Here is a 19349-nt window from a genome sequence, read left to right as displayed (position 1 = left end):
CCCATATACATATATTTACATATATATACGCGTATATAACGCAATTTGGTCATGGATCAATGCACATGTATAAATGGGTGAAATGCATGAAAAGTACGTAAAACTCTCAATATTTCTTCCGGATAAACTTTTTCAACTGTATATTATTTTGAGACCCATGTACAGAAGATAATAATAATTTTCATGGATAATCAAGAATATAGACACCCCTAGTATCTCTATGAGTAGAGTAATTTATAAAAACTGTGTGTTTGCTCGTTTCTTTAGTATAATTTGGACCATGCCAAAAGAAAGAAGGGATGGCCTTAACATACCTGGAATAGGGAAAACTCCGTATGATATTCCGTTGGAAATACTTCGTTGATTGAACTTAGAACTAAAAAAAATCAGAATAAGCTTCAGCTTTTTGAATTCTTTGAACGAAATTTGCTTCTACTTTTTTGAAATTACTTGAACGAAATTGCTTCTGGCTTTACGAAGCTTTTTTTGGAATGAGAATTAGGCTTGTACTTCTAATGTTTCCTTTGCCCTAAGATTCATGGTGTTAGTTATATCTTTGAATTGCTTTTCCATTTTGAAAGGAAAGTACATATGATTTCTTATCAGAGACTTACTAAGTCTTATGACTTTGTCTCTCATGTAATTAAGGTCTTGTTCCTAGATGGCCACATAAGAAAATGTAACCCTTAGTCACTTTTTTCTTATATGGTCAGCTGTCACGTTTTGGGTGGTGATAATTATAAATCTTTATCCACTTATTAGTTAATTAGGTAATGTCCCGTTACCAGGTAATTAACCAATTACCCGCGTAATTTAAAAATTGCCACAATTTCCTTAAAATTCTACTTATTTTTAATATATTTTATACATTATATTACCGTGGTACTATGGTATCTTGCATGGTACTAGTTCATAATTATCGGTATTATCGCTCGACCCGTATTTTATCCCAAATTGGCACTTTCAACGAAACTCGATTTCTTTAATTTGTGTACCTTTTATCCTTTAGGACACTTATATATAGCTTGTTATAAATAACGTAAATACATTAACGTCAAAATGAGCTCATCCCTGAGTCTACATCAATTAACAGAAGACGAAACTTTTAACGTAAGAAAACGCAAGACATAACAGCCTCTACCAAAATAACCCCTGCCTCTAGATGAGGCACCACTAAATCCACCAGAATGTCGAGGCCTCTTGTCAGACCCCTGACCACTCCCCTGAGCTAAAACTATCTCAACTCGTCTGGTCACATTGGCTACATCCTGGAAAGAAATCTCGCTCCCTATCTCCTTAGGCATCTGCAATCTGATAGGCTGAGCAAGTCCCTCAATAAACCTCCTCACCCTCTCTCTCTCGGTAGGAAGTATAATAAGAGCATGACCAACCAAATCAATGAACCTAGTCTCATACTGGGTGATAGTCATAGAACCCTGCTGAAGACGCTCGAACCGTCTACGGTAGTCCTCTCTTTGAGTGATAGGAAGGAACTTCTCGAGAAATAGTTGAGAGAACTGTTCCCAAGTCAAGGCAGGAGACCCAGCTTGTCTAGTCAACACAAAATCATTCCACCATCTCTTGGCAGAACCTGACAGACGAAAGGCAGCAAAATCGACCACATTGGTCTCCACTATCCCCATGTTTCGTAATACCTCGTGATAAGTGTCGAGATAGTCCTGGGGATCCTCTGAAGATGTACCGCCATAAGTAGTGGTGAAAAGCTTGGTAAACCTATCCAACCTCCATAAGGCCTCAGAAGTCATAGCTGATCTATCACCGGTCTGTACTACAACACCCAACGGAACTATCCCAACTGGTTGCGCTATTGGAGTCTAAAACTGGGGAGCCATTTACTCTGGAGTGTGAGTAGCGGGAGTCTAGGCTCCTCCCCCAGCCTGAGAGACTGGTGCTATAGGAAATGTGCCAGTCTAAGCAACACTCTCTATAAGTCCCACAAGACGGACCAAAGCATCCTGAAGCACTGGGTGGCTATGAACCCCTTCGGGACCTCAGCTGGTCCTGCTGGAACTGTCTGGGCCAGAACCTCATCATCAAACTCCACCTGAGGACCCAATGTTGGTGCTGCTGCTTGAGCTCTAGGCTGAGCCCTCTCCCTTCCTCAGCCTCTAGCATGAACTCGGCCTCGACCTCTGCCCCTCGTAGGAGCTGCCACTAGGGTCTCGAGCTGCTGATCAGCTAATAAAGTGGTATGCGTTCTCTCCATCTGTGAGAGAACAAAGTAGAAGAGTTCAATTAGCAATGAGAGAACAACATCACACGATAGGGAAGAATAGAAGTAAATTTACTCCTAAACTCTGTAGCCTTTGGGAGATAAATACAGACGTCTACGTACCGATCCCCCAGACTTAATGAAGCATGTTCGTGGATCGTGAGACCTAAGTAACCTAGTGCTCTGATACCAACTTGTCATAACCCGGATTTTCCACCGTCGGGATCATGATGGCGCCTAACTCTTAGAATGCTAGGCAAGCCAACAGATACAGTTCTAACACATTAATCCTTAACCAAAACAGTAATTTATAATAATTTGAACTAAACAAATAAGAAGTGCGGAAATTTATAATAGTTTAAAACACTAAAACACGACTACCCAAAAGATTTGGTGTCACAATCCACGAACTTCTAAGAGTTACTACAAATATTGGTTTAAAAGAAATACACATGTCCTCGAAATACAGGAAAACAGAGAAACTAGGATATTAGGAAGGGAACTCCAGGGTCTGCGAACACCGGCAGATCTACCTTTGGTCTCATGTGGACTGAAGGCAGCAACCCAAACTCTGAGCCGCACTGTCCTACACCAAAATCTGCATAATGTGCAGAGTGCAGTATCAGTACAACCGACCCCATGTACTTGTAAGTGTCAAGCCTAACCTCGGCGAAGTAGTGACGAGGCTAGGACAAGACAGTAACATGAACCTGTGCAGCTAAATCATATACGAGAAAATAACAACAAGTAGAATTTAATCAGTAAATAACGAGAAAGGGGATAACATGCTGAGGGGGAAGAAAATCAGGTTAAGAAAACAATAACAATGAAGAAACGCATTAAACAATATGCATGCACCAATGAAAGTGATAGACATAGCAAAACAAGTATACGACATTCCCTTTCGTGCTTTTACTCTCATCCTCACCATAAGAAATAATAGAAATGGCACGGCATCACCCTTCATGCTTTAACTCTCTCATAACATGGCATGGCATCACCCTTCGTGCCTTAACACTCACAGAATATGACACGACTTCACCCTTCGTGCTTTATCACTTACAGAATATGGCACGACATCACCCTTCGTGCATTATCAGTCACTTACAAAATATTGCACAGCATCACCCTTCGTGCTTTAACACTCTCCCTTGCCAAAACAATGATCAATAACAACAGGAAGGTGGAGATATCATAACAATAGGGAGATAGAAATATCATAACCAGTCTTACTTTAACGTTTAATTCCACAATACCAGCCTCAACTCTGAGACAACACTCAATCAATACCCAATTCCATACAACATGATAAGAATTTCTCAATACATGGAAGATCGAGTCTAAACATGGAATATATGATCAAAGAGTACCACAGTTACAAGAATTAGACTAACTCGCATGATATGACCCGACAACAACACATAGGTACCCGTCACCTTACGTATACGTTGTACATAACATCAAAACACGTAGCAAAAAGGCAGATAATACTTAATCCCTCAAGCCAGGGTTAGACCCAATACTTACCTCGCTCCAAGGGCCAAACTCAAAGCTTAACCACAGCTTTTCCCTTTACACCAGCCTCCAGACCAATAGAATCTAGCAAATTACTAACCAAACAATTCAATTTAAGCCTTAGGAACTACCCATGATATCAAAGAATTCAATTTAGGCCATTTTTAAAAAAGTCAACAAAAGTTAATACCCGGGCCCGTTTGGTCCAAACCCGAAATTCGGACCAAAACCCGATTACTCATTCATCTCCAATCCCGGATATACAATTAGTTTTGGAATCCGACCTCAATTAGAGGTATAAATCCCCAAATTTCAAAATTCCTAAGTTTTACCCCAACAATTCCCAATTACACCATGAAAACCCTAGATTCTAGGATGAAACCTTGTAAAAAGAAGTTAAAGAGTGAAAGAAATGAGTTTAAAATCACTTACTTATGATTTGGGGAAGAAAGAGTATTTGAAAAATCGCCTCTTATGTTTTAGGATTTTGAAAAATTAAAAAATGGATGAAAAGTCCCGTTTATATAGCCTTCTCAGATCCCCATTACGCGGGCTGCAAAAAACCGGCGGCCACGAACCTCACCATTGTCCGCGAATTAATGGGCGCGGCCGCAGAAATTTTGGCCTTACCCATCGCGGTTTGCGAAGCCCTCCACCGCGGTCCGTGAAGTTTTCAGCGCGGCCGCGTCTTTCTACTACGGTCCGTGAATTTTACTCCGCGACCGCACTCCTAGGTTCAGAGACCTACTACTCTGCAACTATTCTACACCAGGTCTTTTCTAAGCCTAGACATCCCGCAACCTATCCGAAACTCACCCAAGCCCTCGGGGCTCCAAACCGAACATGCACACAAGTCTTAAAACATCACATGAGCTTGCTCGCGCGATCAAATCGCCAAAATAACATCATCAACTACGGATTTAGCACCAAATTGCATGAAATTTTCAAAATAGTTTCAAACTTCTATTTTCTCAATCCAAGGTCCGAAACACGTCAACTAAACTCCGTTTTTCATCAAATTTCACAGACATAACTTAAATATTATGTTAAACCTGTTCCGGAACCAAAATACGGGCCTGATATCAATGAGATCAAACATTAATTAATTTCTTAGAATTTCAGTCTTACAATTTTCATCAAAAAATTATTTCTCGGGCTTGGGACCTCGAAATTCGATTCTGGGCATACGCCCATGTCTCATATTTTTCTTTGGACCCACCGGGTCCGGATCCATTTACCTAAAACATTAACCGAAGTCAACTAAAATAAGTTTTTTAAGCTAAAAATTATTACTTTTATCAATTTTTCACATAAAGGTTTTCCGAAAGGGCGTCCGGACTGCGCACGCAAATCAAAAAGGGACAAATTGCGGAACGCAGAATTATATTTTAAATTATAAGATGACCTTTTGGGTCATCACAATCACGTGTCCTTAAAACCACATATAAATTCAATTATTATCCGTTTTTAGGGTAAATAATTTGTCAATTATATTACCACAATTAGGGCCTTTATTAGTTTTCTCTCGTTTGAATAATCTTTGTTTCATTTTTATTGTTCTTGTTCTTGTTGTTTTCATTTGGGATTGTGTTATATTCAACATTCCTATCCGTATCAGGAAGTTGCATAGTATATTTTAGCAAAATAAAGATTTTCTTTGTTATGATTCTTCCATTCCACTTGTCACGAACACAATACTTTAAAGGGACTACAATTACTGGACAAGTCCTTATATGTATGTGGCGTATACATAATATTATCTTCTAGTTTCAATAATTCACCGAAATTTTGTAGACCGACAAAAAATAAATATTTGATCGAAATGCATATTCGGAATCAAAAAGTCTAGTTTTGCAAGAGTAATCATAAAGAAATATAACAATAAGAGAAAATTGAAAAAAAATAAGAGCACTTTCTTATATATTTTATTTATTTTGACAACCATTATTATTATTTTTAGTTTTTATTTTATACTTTGAAAATGCGCTCTCTTTTCCCTCCCTTTTTTCCTTTTCCAAAAAAGTGGTGTAAGATTGAGTGAGCGTTTGGAAATAAGAATTGTGAAATTACGAAAAAAGTGAATTTTATTTTTCAAGTTAAAAATGGTATTTGAAAATTACAGTTGTGTTTGAACATGAATACAATTTGGAGTTGCTTTTGAATTTTTGTGAGTGTTTTGAAGTGAAAATTTTGAAAAATAACTTTTTGGAGTTTTTAAATTTCTAAAAATTCTGAAATTCAACTTGTGAAAAGTTAAAATTTTTATGGCCAAACGCTAATTCCAAAAAAATAAAATTGGTTTGAGAAAAAGAAATCTTTTTTATGGCCAGACGGGCCCTAAGCACACATTTCCGTGAAGAATTTTGGTTGCGATATCATTTAGTTGCCTAGATATAAATAGGCACTAATATGAAGGCAAAAAGCAATATAGAAAGTACCCTTTAATTAATTGAAATATATTTTTTGATCAACAACCATGTTCTTCACACTCGTTACATGACATACAATGCCTTTGCTATTTGTGGTAGACGAAAACTTTGATTCCATTTCTATTTAATTATGTCATAACCAATTCCATCATATTATATCTTTCATGGTAGGACAGCCCAGTGCGTATTTCGTATTTATCAAATTCTTAAAATCATACCATCTTTAACTGCTTGATCTTGGAATGTCAATATCTCTACAGGAAACTCGCAGTTACCCGTTGATGGATTGTCTGCTCTAATTTCACCTAAACCATCAAAATCACACAATTCTACTTGCTGCTTATGCTTTTGGAAGAATACATTAAAAGCATAAGAAATTTTAGAATCATCACTTAGTCCATCACACGAACCTCCTTTTTCCAGGGACGTACAATCTGCTATATTGCACGCAAAATTATAATTCTTATTTACCAAATCCATGTCTTCTCTATTTCCATTAAACACACACCACCTATTTGGCATTTTCACAATCCCCTTAGCCTGAGTTGGATAAGTATCACGATCTTGTAATGAAAAATCAATCTTGTATTTTGGATTTCCATCTGCTTCGTAAATTCCCCAGTGTCTTTGAAATGCACCAAATATAGCACGAAATTGATTCTCATCTGATAAACTATGGAGAAATACATCTATAGGACCTGGCTTAAGAGGTGTTCCTTTATTTGAAGCTATAAATTTCAAGAAACCCTTATGAAATCTCTCTGCATTTTCAATATTTGCATGTGGATATCCGTCTGTTGGCCAACCAATTTGACCTATCATAATTTTCATATTAGGGTAACCTGCTTTTCTTATTGCCCATGCAACGGAATCAATCATTAGCTCCACAACATTTGTGTACGTAAATTTACCATCTTGAATCTTGAACCCGCTCTTATTATCAAAGTACGCGAATTCCATAGTGTAATTCAATACTTCTTTAATGTAATGGATTGGAAACATGATCAAATCAAAGGGTGCTCCAGTTTGATTATAGAACTCTAACGATTCAAGCATTTGTTGTTTTATATCATCGCGAAAATCGGCTTCTGATGGAATTTTTGTAAGCTTTAAAACATCCATGCCATGGGAAGTTGTAGTTTTGACATACCCTAATCCCATATCGTCAAGAGCTTGCCGTATTAATTTTATTACGTTCACAACTTGATCGGTCCTTGCTTCTTTCATAAACGTATTCGAAAATGGTTCAGTCCCAACGGTTAAATATCTGAAAAAATGTAAGAACATATATTAAGGAAATAAAATCATAAAGTCTAAGTAAGGCGGCAATAATACCAAAAAAAAAAAAAAATCCAGTGTAATCTCACAGGTTGGGTTTGGGAGCGGTAGTGTTTACGCAGACCTTACCCCTTCCTTGTGAAGGTAGAGAGACTATTTTCGATATACCTTTGGCTCAAGGCAGGGGTGGAGCCACGGTGTTGATTGCGGGTTCGGCCGAACCCAGTAGCTAATTTTATGCAAACCCTATATTTGTATTGTATTAAGAAATCTACTGAATACATAGAAATTATTAATTTAGAACTCAGTAACTTAAAAGAGTTACAATCCTAAACCCATAAGGTTCAAATCCTAGCTCCGCCTCTAGCTCAAGGAACGGTAAAAATAAAGTAAATAAACAGTAGCAACGAGAATATAATAGGAACAAATGGCACAACAATAATAAAATCCAGTGTAATTCCATATGTAGGGTCTGGAGAGGGTAGTGTGTATGCAGATCTTACCCTGGCTTCTCTTGTGAAGGTAGAGAGACTGTTTTCGATAGACTCTCAGCTCAAGAAACAGTGAAAATAAAGAAACAAACAATAATAATAATAATAATAATAATAATAATAATAATAATAATAATAATAATAATATAATAGGAACAAATAGCACAACACGTGAGATTGCAATAATAATAGTTCCTTAAATAAAAAGGATAGAATACGTACACTATATTTACACCTTTGTTGATTGGATTCTTGACTCGGTCATTTACCCAAGTATACGCGAGGTCTGTCCTATTTGCCTGCCACATGTAATTATTTACCAAGGTAATAGCGAGGCTAATATTAGTACCAGAAAATATTTCACTAATATCAGAGCCTGAAGTTCTTAATCTCAACGCTGGAATTTGATTTTGTAAAAGTAAGTCAACAACCATTGATGGAACTAATTGTTGTGACTGCATTCTGCCCCATGTTATGCCCACAAAGCTGTTTACTCGAATTGCCATGCACAAAATTATGAAATATATGCCTATAATAAACCTCATCTTGCCCCTTTTTTTAATTCCTTGAAAAATTCAACTTCACAGCAATTTTCCGGACATCTTTACCGTTGCGCTATAGGTTTTTCTTTTTTTTTCGAGGAGTTATTTTTACCTTATTTGCGCAGTATAATCAAAGGTGATACCTTTATTGACACAAACTAAAATTTTATGGGGTCTTCAAATTATATTTGAAGATCCCAAAAGTGGAGTTGCTTAATTCTACATGGGTATATATATATTTTTATTATATATATATAGATGGATATAGAGAGGGTGGAGGGTAGGGGAAGAAGGAGAGCAATGTTAATAAATAATAGAGAATTGTAAAAGAGGAAGAAACATAACTTGTTTCCCTCAATAATTTAAAGGATCAATTTTTCATAGGAAAACCAAAAAGAAAAAATGCTAATGTCAAAGGCGGCCATCAATTTCCGATTATTCAGCTTCACTACTTATTTTCTATATCCCGAGTCATCATTATTTTGTGTAATATCAGATATATATGTATTTTTGTATGGATAGACATACTAATTCTGTTACATATTTGTGGTTATAATATAATACTACTAATTTTGGTAAATAGTACTACAAATTCTTTTTACAATATATATAGAGAGAGAGAGGGGTTAAAGGAAACTACTATTCTAAATATGAAGGGTTTACTATTTACAATCTACCGTGAATTTATCAGCCTATCTTCATGGATTTCTTTGTCACCGCTAATTTAGTACTTTCATTGATAAGATATTTGGATGTGTAGATCCGACTAGTGTTTTCTTCATGGACAGAGATCACTTTTAGCTTCACGGCCAAAACTATTTATATCTGATTGCGTAAAAGTGTATAAAATTCATATATATATATATATATATATATATATATATATATATATATATATATATATATATCAATTCAGTAGAGTGTCATACGATTTAGATCAGCGTTTTAAAAGGCATTTTTTAGGCGAACCCTAGGGTGAGGCGCACCAAAAATGCCCCGAAACGAAGGTGGGGGCGAAAGTCTCAAGAGGCATACGCCTAGCAATTCGAGGCGTATACCCGGGTGGTGAGGTGTATTTTTGTAGTGAGGTGTAAGCCCAAGAAGCTTTTTCAAATTAAAACAAAATTGCTGAATAAGTCCTTAATATAATACCCAAATTCTCAAAATTAAAGTAAGCTTGTAATTACTCGTCTATATTTTATATATTAAAATTAAAGCACGAAGGCCCTTCGCGAAATGTCGTTCGCCTTTTTACCCTTAATAAGTATACTTTATATTGGATAATATTGTAATTGTAAATATAAATTATCTATCTATCTATCTATATCTATACTATATTAAAAGCACGAATGCCCTTAGTGAAATGTCGTTCGTCTTTTTTGCTCTTTAAAAATAAATTTTGCATTAAATAAAATTGTCATTTTACTTATTTTCCTAATATTTAGGACTTTTACATCAACTAAATTTAATAGTCAATGAAGAGTTTACCTTATATAAATGATTCACTTTAATTATGATACAACAATACCTATATTTTTCCTAATATTTAGGGGAAAGGTAACAGAAGAGGCCGAAAACAATGTAAATTAACGTTCTCAAATTTTCCTTTCTACTGGAAGTACTTCATTTTGTTTGGCTAAAATCACTTAAAAATTTTATTTTCTGAAAATAAACATAATAACATTGCACACAATCAGCAACTAAGTTTTGAGCATCGGAGAGTTGTTCTTACCAAGTAAAAGTATTTGGTTAATTTTATATTGAACAAAATTATAATTTAAATTACTTTCCCAATATTTAGGACTTTAAAACCAGTTCAAAGTTTTGTTACTAAATATTTTCCTTACTTTGAGTTATATAGGAGGTCCTAATATTTAGTACTTATTATTGATTAAGATCTTATAAGTCATTTTCTTATTTAAAGTATGTTACACAACTATAATATTCATCATCAGTTTATATTCAAATTTGGATCTTTCCGTTAAAATGTTCACGGTAATCAACTTGCAATTTGAGGAGTGTGAATCGGATTTGAACTAGGTCATCCCCCTCTCTCTCTCTCCTTTTTCTTAAAAAAATTATTTTTCTTTTTAAAGGGTGTTTACCGTGAAAATGGTAATAACAATTAAATTTGTTAATGGGACTCTAAAAATATGTGATCTATTTTTATGCTAGTACTATATTAAAAGCACGAAGGTGAGATGACCTAAAAGGTCATCACTTGTTTTTAAAAATGAATTCTGCGTTCCGAGGCCTTAAAAACCTCTTTCAGCTTGACCTCGATTTGCATGCGCAGTCCGGGTGCGTAGCGGGAAAGCTAATATGTGAAAAATCTGTGAAAATGTTAAAATTTTGACTTAAATACATTTAAGTTGACTTCGGTCAACATTTTGGGTAACCGGACCCGGACCCGTAATTTGACGGTCCCGAGGGTCCGTGGAAAAATATGGGACTTGTGCGTATGCCCGGAATCGAATTCCGAGGTCCCAAGTCCGAGAAATGTATTTTTAAAAGAAATTGTTCTCTCAAAAATATAAAGGCTTTTGAAAGGGAAATGTTATGTGAAACCTGTGGTATCGAGCCCGTATTATGGTTCTGGAGCCCGGTACAGGTTCAATATGATCTATATGTGTTGTCGGTAAAGTTTGATAAGAAACGGGATCCATTTGACGTGATTCGGACCTTAAATGCAAAATTTGATGTTTAAAGAAGTTTTGAGAAATTTCATTGATTTAGAGGTTTAATTCGTTGTTTAAGAGGTTATTTTGGCGATTTGATCACACGGATAAGTTCATATGATGTTTTTGAGTTAGTACGTATGTTTGGTTTGGAGCCCCGAGGGCTCGGGTGAGTTTCGGATGTGTTTCGGATGTGTTTCGGAAGGTTTTGGAACTCATAAAAGTTGCAGGTTTTTCAGTTTCTGGTGTGCTGGTATTTTCTTCTTCGCGTTTGCGGGAGGACCCTCGCTAACGCGTTGAGTTATTCATGCTGAAGGAAATTTCCTTTTACGCAAACGCGAAACCCAGGACGCGAACGCGAAGCTTTGGGGGATTTTCTCTTCGCGAACGCGGGCCTGGTATCGCGAACGCGAAGGCTTATGAGCCTGGGCAGGGGGAAGGAAAAATTGCTCTATGCGAACGCGGCCACCTGGACAGGAACGCGAAGGCTCGAGGAGTTAGTGCTCCGCGAACGCGAGCCCATTTTCGCGAACGCGAAGGCCACTCAGGCTTAATTCATCGCGAACGCATAGACCAAAATCCGCCCAGTTATTTTAAGTTCAAAAATATAATGTATTACGGGAATTTCATCATTTTTCATAAACTTCTTCTTCTCCACACCTCTTGGGCGATTTTTGAAGAGGAACTTCACCATAGCTTCATAGGTATGTAATCCTAAGCTCGTTTTCTTCCATTTTTATCAACACCCACTAGATTTTTAGGCCTAAAACATGAGATTAAGGGTAATAAATTAGGGATTTGGGTAGAGTTAGGGCTTTTGTATATTTGGGATTTAGACCTTGTTTTGGGGTAGAATTTTGGAACTAATTATATATTCGGGCTCGTGGGTGAATTGGTGATCGGGTTTTGGTCCGAACCTCGTGTTTTGACCAAGCGGGCCCAGGTCAATTTTTGACTTTTTGGGAAGAATGATATGGAAGCTATAATTAAGCATTGGAATTGGATTGTTTGGCGTTTATTGATGTTATTAAGTCGATTATGTCTAGATACAATTGATTTGGAGCCAAATTCAAAAGCGGTGTTTGAGGCTTGAGTTGGCTGTGGAAGTTCGAGGTAAGTGTTCGGTCTAACCTTAGCTTGAGGGATTAGGAGTTGTGTCTTATTTGCTACTTGCTTCTTGTTGAGTACGACGTATAGGCATGGTGACGAGTATCTATACATTGGTGTCGAGCATGACCCTGAGTCTTAAATTGCAATTTGTTGTGTTCTTAAATAATAATACGGATGCTTTAATTGATGATTCTCGGTATTGAGAAAGGATTAGGATTGTTCTAGTGGAAATTACTTATGACTGAGTATTGGTGTTAGCTGAGATGGTTAGATGTTGGAATAAGATTGGTTATAGTTGTTTCTCCCTTGCCATGACGTATTTATTTTTACAGTCGAATCCCTTGTCGGGATAGTGTAGTTCTTTTTTGATCCCTTGCCGGGACTCTTGGTATGATTGTTGTTAAATGTTATATTGGATCGGGTTGCATGCCGCAACAATGATATAAATGGATCGGGTTGCACACCGCAACAATGTTAAATGATAAGGATCGGGTTGCGCGCCGCAACAGTGTTATTACTGTTTTTTTGTAGATCTTGAATTGTTCTCTTGTATTTCTTTTAATTTTTCGCTGGATTCGATATTTCCCCCGCAGCATGCACCCCCTCCCAACTTTATTTGTTTATTTCTGTTTATTTTCCACCGTATATTATATAACTACACAGGTTTATTTGGTAGTCTGGTCCTAGCCTCATCACTACTTCGCCGAGGTTAGGCTAGGCACTTACCAGCACATGAGGTCGGATTGTGCTGATACTACACTCTGCACTATGTGCAGATTTCGGAGCAGCTTTTGGATAGTAGCACTTGGGGAGGCTGCCTTCAGTCCAGCTAAAGATTCTGAGGTAGTCCTGCAGGCGTCCGCAAGCCCGGCATTCTCTTCTATCCTATTATGTACTCTGTTTTGATTTGATTTCGAGACAGATTGTATTTCTTTCAGACATTTGTTGTAGTAATCATAGTCCGTCAGTGATATTGTGATACCGGATTTCGGGAAGAGATGTATGTTGGCATTGTCGTACTGGTTTTGGTTATTATATTAGACTAAGTCTTCCGCTTGGTTTCATTTATCGTTAATATTTACATGTGATTACCTGTTAATTCAGATTGTTAAAAAGGGTTAAAAATGAAAGAGTTAGTAATTTCTATATTTCGCGGCTTGCCTAGCTACTACGAGTAGGCGTCATCATGACTTCCGAGGGTGGAAAATCTGAGTCGTGACAAGTTGGTATCAGAGCTATAAGTTATATAGGTCTCATAATTTACGGACAAGCTTAGTAGAGTCTGAGGGATCGGTACGGAGATGTCTGCATTTATCCCCCAGAGGCTACAAAGTTAGGAAAAACTTCACATTTATTCTTTCTTGTCGTGGGGTTTTGTTTCTCAATGCTAATTGAATTTTTACTCTGTTCTTTCGCAGATGGCGAGAACACGCGCTTCCTCATCCACCTATCAGCAGCTTGAGCCCCCAGTAGCAGCTCCCACGAGGGGCAGAGGGCGAGGGCGAGGCCGTGCTAGAGGCCGAGGTAGGGGCAGAGCTCATCCCAGAGCAGCAGCACCAGCAGCGGAGCCTCAGGTTGACTTTAATGATGAGGTTCCAGCCCAAACAGTTCCGATGGGCCCAGCTCAGGTCCCATAGGGGTTTATTGCTACCCCAGTACTCCAGGACGCTCTGGTCCGTCTAGTGGGCCTTGTGGAGAGTATCACCCGGGCAAGCTTGGTTCTTATAGCACTAGCCGTCTCTCAGGCTGGAGGAGGAGCCCAGACTCCTGCTACTCACACTCCGGAGCAGATGGCTCCCCAGTTTCAGACTCCAGCAGTTTAGCCAGTTGGAGCAGTTCAGCCAGGTGTGGTAACTCAGACTGGTGATGGAGCAGCCATGTCTGCCGATGCTTTGTGGAGGTTGGATAGGTTCACCGAGCTCTTCACTACTACTTTCAGTGGTGCATCTTTCGAGGATCCCTAGGATTATCTAGACAGATGTCATGAGGTTCTCAGGAACATGGGGATAGTTGAGACCATTGGGGTCGATTTTGCTACCTTTCGCTTGTCGGGATCCGCCAAGACTTGGTGGAGAGACTATTGTTTGGCTAGACCAGCCAGATCACCAGTCTTGACTTGGGAGCAGTTTACTCAGCTATTTCTGGAAAAAAATTTCCCCATCACTCAGAGAGAGTCCTATCGGAGGCAGCTTGAGTGTCTCCAATAGTGTTCTATGACTGTTACCCAGTATGAGACCAGATTCATCGACTTGGATCGTCATGCTCTTATCATACTTCCCACAGAGAGAGAGAAAGAGAGAGAGAGAGAGAGATAGAGGGTGAGGAGGTTTATTGACGGACTTATTCAGTCGATTCGTCTTCAGATGGCTAGGGAGGCAGAGAGTGAGATCTCTTAAGAGGCGGCCAATGTGGCCAGGAGAGTTGAGATGGTCCTATCGTAGGGAAGTAGTCATGGTTAGGACAAGAGGCCTCATCATTCAGGCAGATTCAGTGGTGCCTCGTTTGGAGGCAGGGATTCATATGGTAGAGGCCATCCTCCTAGGCACTTGCAGTCAGCACTTCAGGTTTCTGACGGTGCCTCAGGTGGTCGTGGTCCTCAGATGCAGTATTCTGATTAGCATCCCTACAATGCACCACCAGCTCCTATCAGTGTACCACCGCTCCAGAGTTTTCAGGGTGGTCATTCAGGTCGCCAGGATCAGTCTCAATTTCCTCAGCCGCAGCACTCTGGTAAATGTTTTGAGTGTGGTGAATATGGTCATATTAGGAGGGATTGTCCGAGATTGGTGGGTACTTTGTCACAGCAACATGGTTTTCGTGCTATGGTTTAGGCACCAGGTGCTCCACTGCCCGCCCAGCCAGCTAGAGGTGGGGGTAGAGGTGCTAGAGGTAGAGGTAGAAGTGTTAGAGGTGGAGCACAGACCGCTAGAGGCGAAGGCCAACAAGCTGCAAGCCGTCCTAGAGATGTAGTCCAGGGTGGTAGGGCCCAGCCCCGATGTTATGCTCTTCCATCCAGGCCTGAGGCTGAGGCATCCGATGCAGTTATCACAAGTACTGTTCTGGTTTGTGGGTGAGATGCTTCGGTTTTATTTGATCCTGGGTCTACGTTTTCTTATGTGTCATCTTATTTTGCATCATATCTGGTCATGCCTAGTGATTCCTTAGGTGCCCCTGTATATGTGTCTACACCGGTGGGTGATTCTATTGTGGTAGATTGAGTCCATCACGCTTGTATAGTTGTGATTGGGGGTCTTGAGACTCGTGTAGATTTGTTGCTTCTGGACATGGTTGATTTCGATGTTATATTGGGGATGGACTGGTTATCACCTTACCACACTATCTTGGGCTGTCATGCTAAGACTATGACCTTAATCTGGCCGGGTTTACCTCGTTTAGAGTTGAGAGGGACTCCTGGTCATTCTACCCGTAGTGTCATCTCTTATGTGAAGGCTCGGCGTATGGTCGAGAAGGGGTGTTTGGCCTATTTGGCATATGTTCATGATTATAGTGCGGAGGTTCCTTCTATTGATTATGTGCCTGCTGTTCGTGAGTTTCCTAAGGTATATCCTTCAGACCTACCAGGTATCCCACCCGACAGGAATATCGACTTCTGCATTGATCTGGCTTCGGGCACTCAGCCCATTTCTATCCTGACGTATCGTATGACCCCGCCTGAGTTGAAAGAGTTGAAGGAGCAGTTGCAAGACTTGCTTGATAAGGGTTTCATCAGACCCAATGTTTCGCCTTGGGGTGCGCTGGTGTTGTTTGTTAAGAAGAAGGATGTACCGATGAGAATGTGCATTGATTACCAGCAGTTGAACAAGGTTACAATCAAGAATAAGTATCCACTGCCGAGGATTGATGACTTGTTTGATCAGCTTCAGGGTAACAAGGTCTTTTCGAAGATTGACTTGAGATCTGGCTACCATCATTTGAGGATTAGGGCATCCGATGTCCCTAAGACCACTTTCCGCACTCGGTACAGGCATTATGAATTCTTGATGATGTCATTCGGGTTGACAAATGCCCCAGCAACTTTTATGGATTTAATGAACCAGGTGTTCAGGTCATACTTGGATTCGTTTGTGATAGTCTTCATTGATGATATCTTGATATATTTCCGTAGCCGGGAGGAGCACGAGCAGCACAATAGAGTAGTTATTCAGACTCTGAGGGATAGTCAGTTGTATGCTAAATTTTCAAAATGTGAGTTCTGATTGAGTTCAATTGCATTCCTGGGTCATGTTGTATCAGCAGAGGATATTCAGGTTGATCCGAAGAAGATTGAGGCAGTCAAGAACTGGCCTAGACCAGCATTAGCTACAGAGATTCGGAGTTTCTTGCGATTGGCAGGCTACTATCGTCGGTTCGTGAAGGGGTTTTCATCTATCGCAGTCCCGATGACCAGGTTGACCCAGAAGGGTGCCCAGTTCAGATGGTTGGACGAGTGTGAGGTGAGCTTTCACAAGCTCAAGACAGCCTTGAATACGGCACCGGTGTTGATTTTGCCCATAGGTTCAGGGCCATATACAGTTTATTGTGATACATCTCGTATTGGGCTTGGTGCGGTGTTGATGCAGGATGGCAAGGTCATTGCTTATGCTTCGCGGCAGTTGAAGATTCATGAGAAGAACTATCCTGTTCATGATTTGGAGTTAGCAGCCATTGTTCACGCGTTGAAGATTTGGAGGCATTATCTATATGGCATATAAAGTGTTCATGGATCACAAGAGTCTGCAGTACTTGTTCAAGCAGAAGGAGTTGAATTTGAGGCAGAGAAGGTGGTTGGAGCTATTAAAGGACAATGATATCACCATCTTATATCATCCAGGAAAGGCCAATGTGGTGGTCGATGCTTTGAGTAGGAAGTCAGCCAGTATGGGCAGTCTTGCTTATATTCCGTCGGTGAGAAACCGCTTGCTTTGGATGTTCAGGTTTTGGCCAATCAGTTCATGAGGTTGGATGTTTCTGAACCCGGTCGTGTGTTATCTTGCACGGTCGCTCGTTCTTCTTTATTGGAGCGTATCCGTGATCGGCAGTATTAGGATACCCATTTGTGTGTCCTTAGAGACACGGTGCAGCACGGAGGTGCCAATCAGGTTACCTTAGGTGATGATGGAGTTTTGAGATTTTAGGGTCGAGTTTGTGTGCCTAATGTGGATGGTCTCTTGAGTTGATTTTAGAGGAGGCCCATATCTCTCGGTACTCTATTCATCCGTGTGCCGCGAAGATGTATCAAGATTTGCGGCAGCATTATTGGTGGCAGAGAATGAAGAAGGATATTGTTGCATATGTGGCTCGGTGTTTGAATTGTCATCAGGTTAAGTATGAGCATCAGAGGCCTGGTGGTCTATTCCAGAAGATTGAGATTCCTGAGTGGAAGTGGGAGCGTATCACTATGGACTTCTTTGTTGGACTCCCACGGACTTAGAGGAAGTTCGATGCAGTGTGGGTTATAGTTGATAGGCTGACCAAGTCAACGCATTTCATTCCTGTGGCAGTCTTCTATACTTCTGATAGGTTAGCTAATATCTATATCCGGGAGATTGTTAGTCTTCATGGTGTGCCCGAGTCTATTATTTCGGACCGAGGTACGCAGTTTACCTCACATTTTTGGAGAGCAGTTCAGCGAGAGTTGGGCACACGGGTTGAGTTGAGCACAACATTTCATCCTCAGACGGACGGGCAGTTCGAGCGAACTATTCAAATTTTGGAGGATATGCTCCGAGCTTGTGTCATCGACTTTGGAGGCTCGTGGGATCTGTTTTTGCCTTTAGCAGAGTTTGCATACAACAACAGCTACCAGCCGAGTATTCAGATGGCTCCTTATGAGGCTTTATACGGTAGGCAGTATCGGTCTCCGGTTCGATGGTTTGAGCCCGAGAAGGCTCGGTTGTTGGGTACGGATCTGGTTCAGGATGCCTCGGACAAGGTCAGGATTATTCAGGATAGGCTTCGTACAACTCAGTCCAGGCAAAAGAGCAATGTTGACCACAAGGTTCGAGATTTGGCTTTCATGGTCGGTGAGCGGGTATTGCTTCGAGTGTCGCCTATGATGGGCGTGATGATATTTGGGAAGAAGGGCAAGCTTAGCCCTAGGTTTATTGGCCCGTTTGAGATTCTAGATCGAGTGGGAGAGGTGGCTTATAGACATGCATTGCCGCCGAGCTTATCAGTCGTGCATCCAGTGTTTCATGTGTCCATGCTTCGAAAATATCACGGTGATCCATCCCACGTGTTAGATTTTAGCATTGTCCAGTTGGACAAGGACTTGTCTTATGAGGGGGAGCCGGTAGTTATTCTAGACCGGCAGGTTCGTCAGTTGAGATCGAAGTGTTTTCCTTCTTCAGTCGAGAGGTCAGCCTGCTGAGGCATCGACCTGGGAGTCCGAGTCCAATATACGGAGCCGTTATCATCATCTTTTCCCTGACTCAGGTATTTCCTTCTTATGTCCGTTCGAGGACGAACGGTTATTTTAGAGGTGGAGAATGTTTTAGGTCATCACTTGTTTTTAAAAATGAATTCTACATTCTGAGGCCTTAAAAACCTCTTTCAGCTTCACCTCGATTTGCGTACGCAGTCCGGGCACGTAGCCGGAAAGCTAATATGTGAAAAATCTATGAAAATGTTAAAACTTTGACTTAAAATGCATCTAAGTTGACTTCGGTCAATATTTTGGGTAACCAGACCCGGACCCGGGATTTCACGATCCCGGAGGGTCCGTGAAAAAATATGGGACTTGGGCATTTACCAGGAATCGAATTCCGAGGTCCCAAGTCCGAGAAATGAATTTTTAAAAGAAATTGTTCTCTCAAAAATATAAACGCTTTTGAAAGTGAAATGTTATGTGAAACCTGTGGTATCGGGCCCGTATTATGGTTCTGGAGCCTGGTACAGGTTCAATATGATCTATATGTATTATCGGTAAAGTATGATAAGAAACGGGATCCATTTGACGTGATTCGGACCTTAAATGCAAAATTTGATATTTAAAGAAGTTTTGAGAAATTTCACTGATTTGGAGGTTTAATTCGTTGTTTAAGAGGTTATTTTGGCGATTTGATCGCACAGAT

The 19349-nt window shown here is 40.0% G+C and overlaps 2 protein-coding genes across 2 annotated transcripts; both read right to left on the bottom strand.

Moving 5' to 3' along the window:
- Positions 1-1082: 1082 nt before the first annotated feature.
- LOC138889243 (uncharacterized) lies at positions 1083-1766 on the bottom strand. The gene has a single exon (XM_070172522.1). It carries the CDS (start codon positions 1764-1766, stop codon positions 1083-1085), a length of 684 nt encoding a protein of 227 aa, XP_070028623.1.
- Positions 1767-6193: 4427 nt separating this feature from the next.
- LOC104211034 (glucan endo-1,3-beta-glucosidase 8-like) lies at positions 6194-8843 on the bottom strand. The gene is made up of 2 exons (XM_009760029.2): positions 8169-8843; positions 6194-7444 (listed from the first exon to the last, which is right to left on the bottom strand). The coding sequence occupies exons 1-2, from the start codon at positions 8489-8491 to the stop codon at positions 6376-6378; spliced, it is 1392 nt and encodes a 463-aa protein (XP_009758331.1). The 5' UTR covers positions 8492-8843; the 3' UTR covers positions 6194-6375.
- Positions 8844-19349: the final 10506 nt, after the last annotated feature.

The sequence above is a fragment of the Nicotiana sylvestris genome, chromosome 4, assembly GCF_000393655.2.
Source record: "Nicotiana sylvestris chromosome 4, ASM39365v2, whole genome shotgun sequence".
Lineage (NCBI taxonomy): Eukaryota > Viridiplantae > Streptophyta > Magnoliopsida > Solanales > Solanaceae > Nicotiana > Nicotiana sylvestris.
The sequence above is the reverse complement of the archived record's forward strand: the minus strand, read 5'-3'. Positions and strand labels throughout refer to the sequence as shown.

What these genes read in the sequence shown, in the direction of transcription:
- LOC104211034 (XM_009760029.2), bottom strand. Translation starts at nt 8,491, where the DNA reads ATGAGGTTTATTATAGGCATATATTTCATAATTTTGTGCATGGCAATT. An exon ending in AACAAAGGTGTAAATATAGT is followed by an intron (nt 7,445 to 8,168) that starts GTACGTATTCTA and finishes ACATTTTTTCAG; the next exon opens with ATATTTAACCGTTGGGACTG.
- LOC138889243 (XM_070172522.1), bottom strand. Translation starts at nt 1,766, where the DNA reads ATGACTTCTGAGGCCTTATGGAGGTTGGATAGGTTTACCAAGCTTTTC.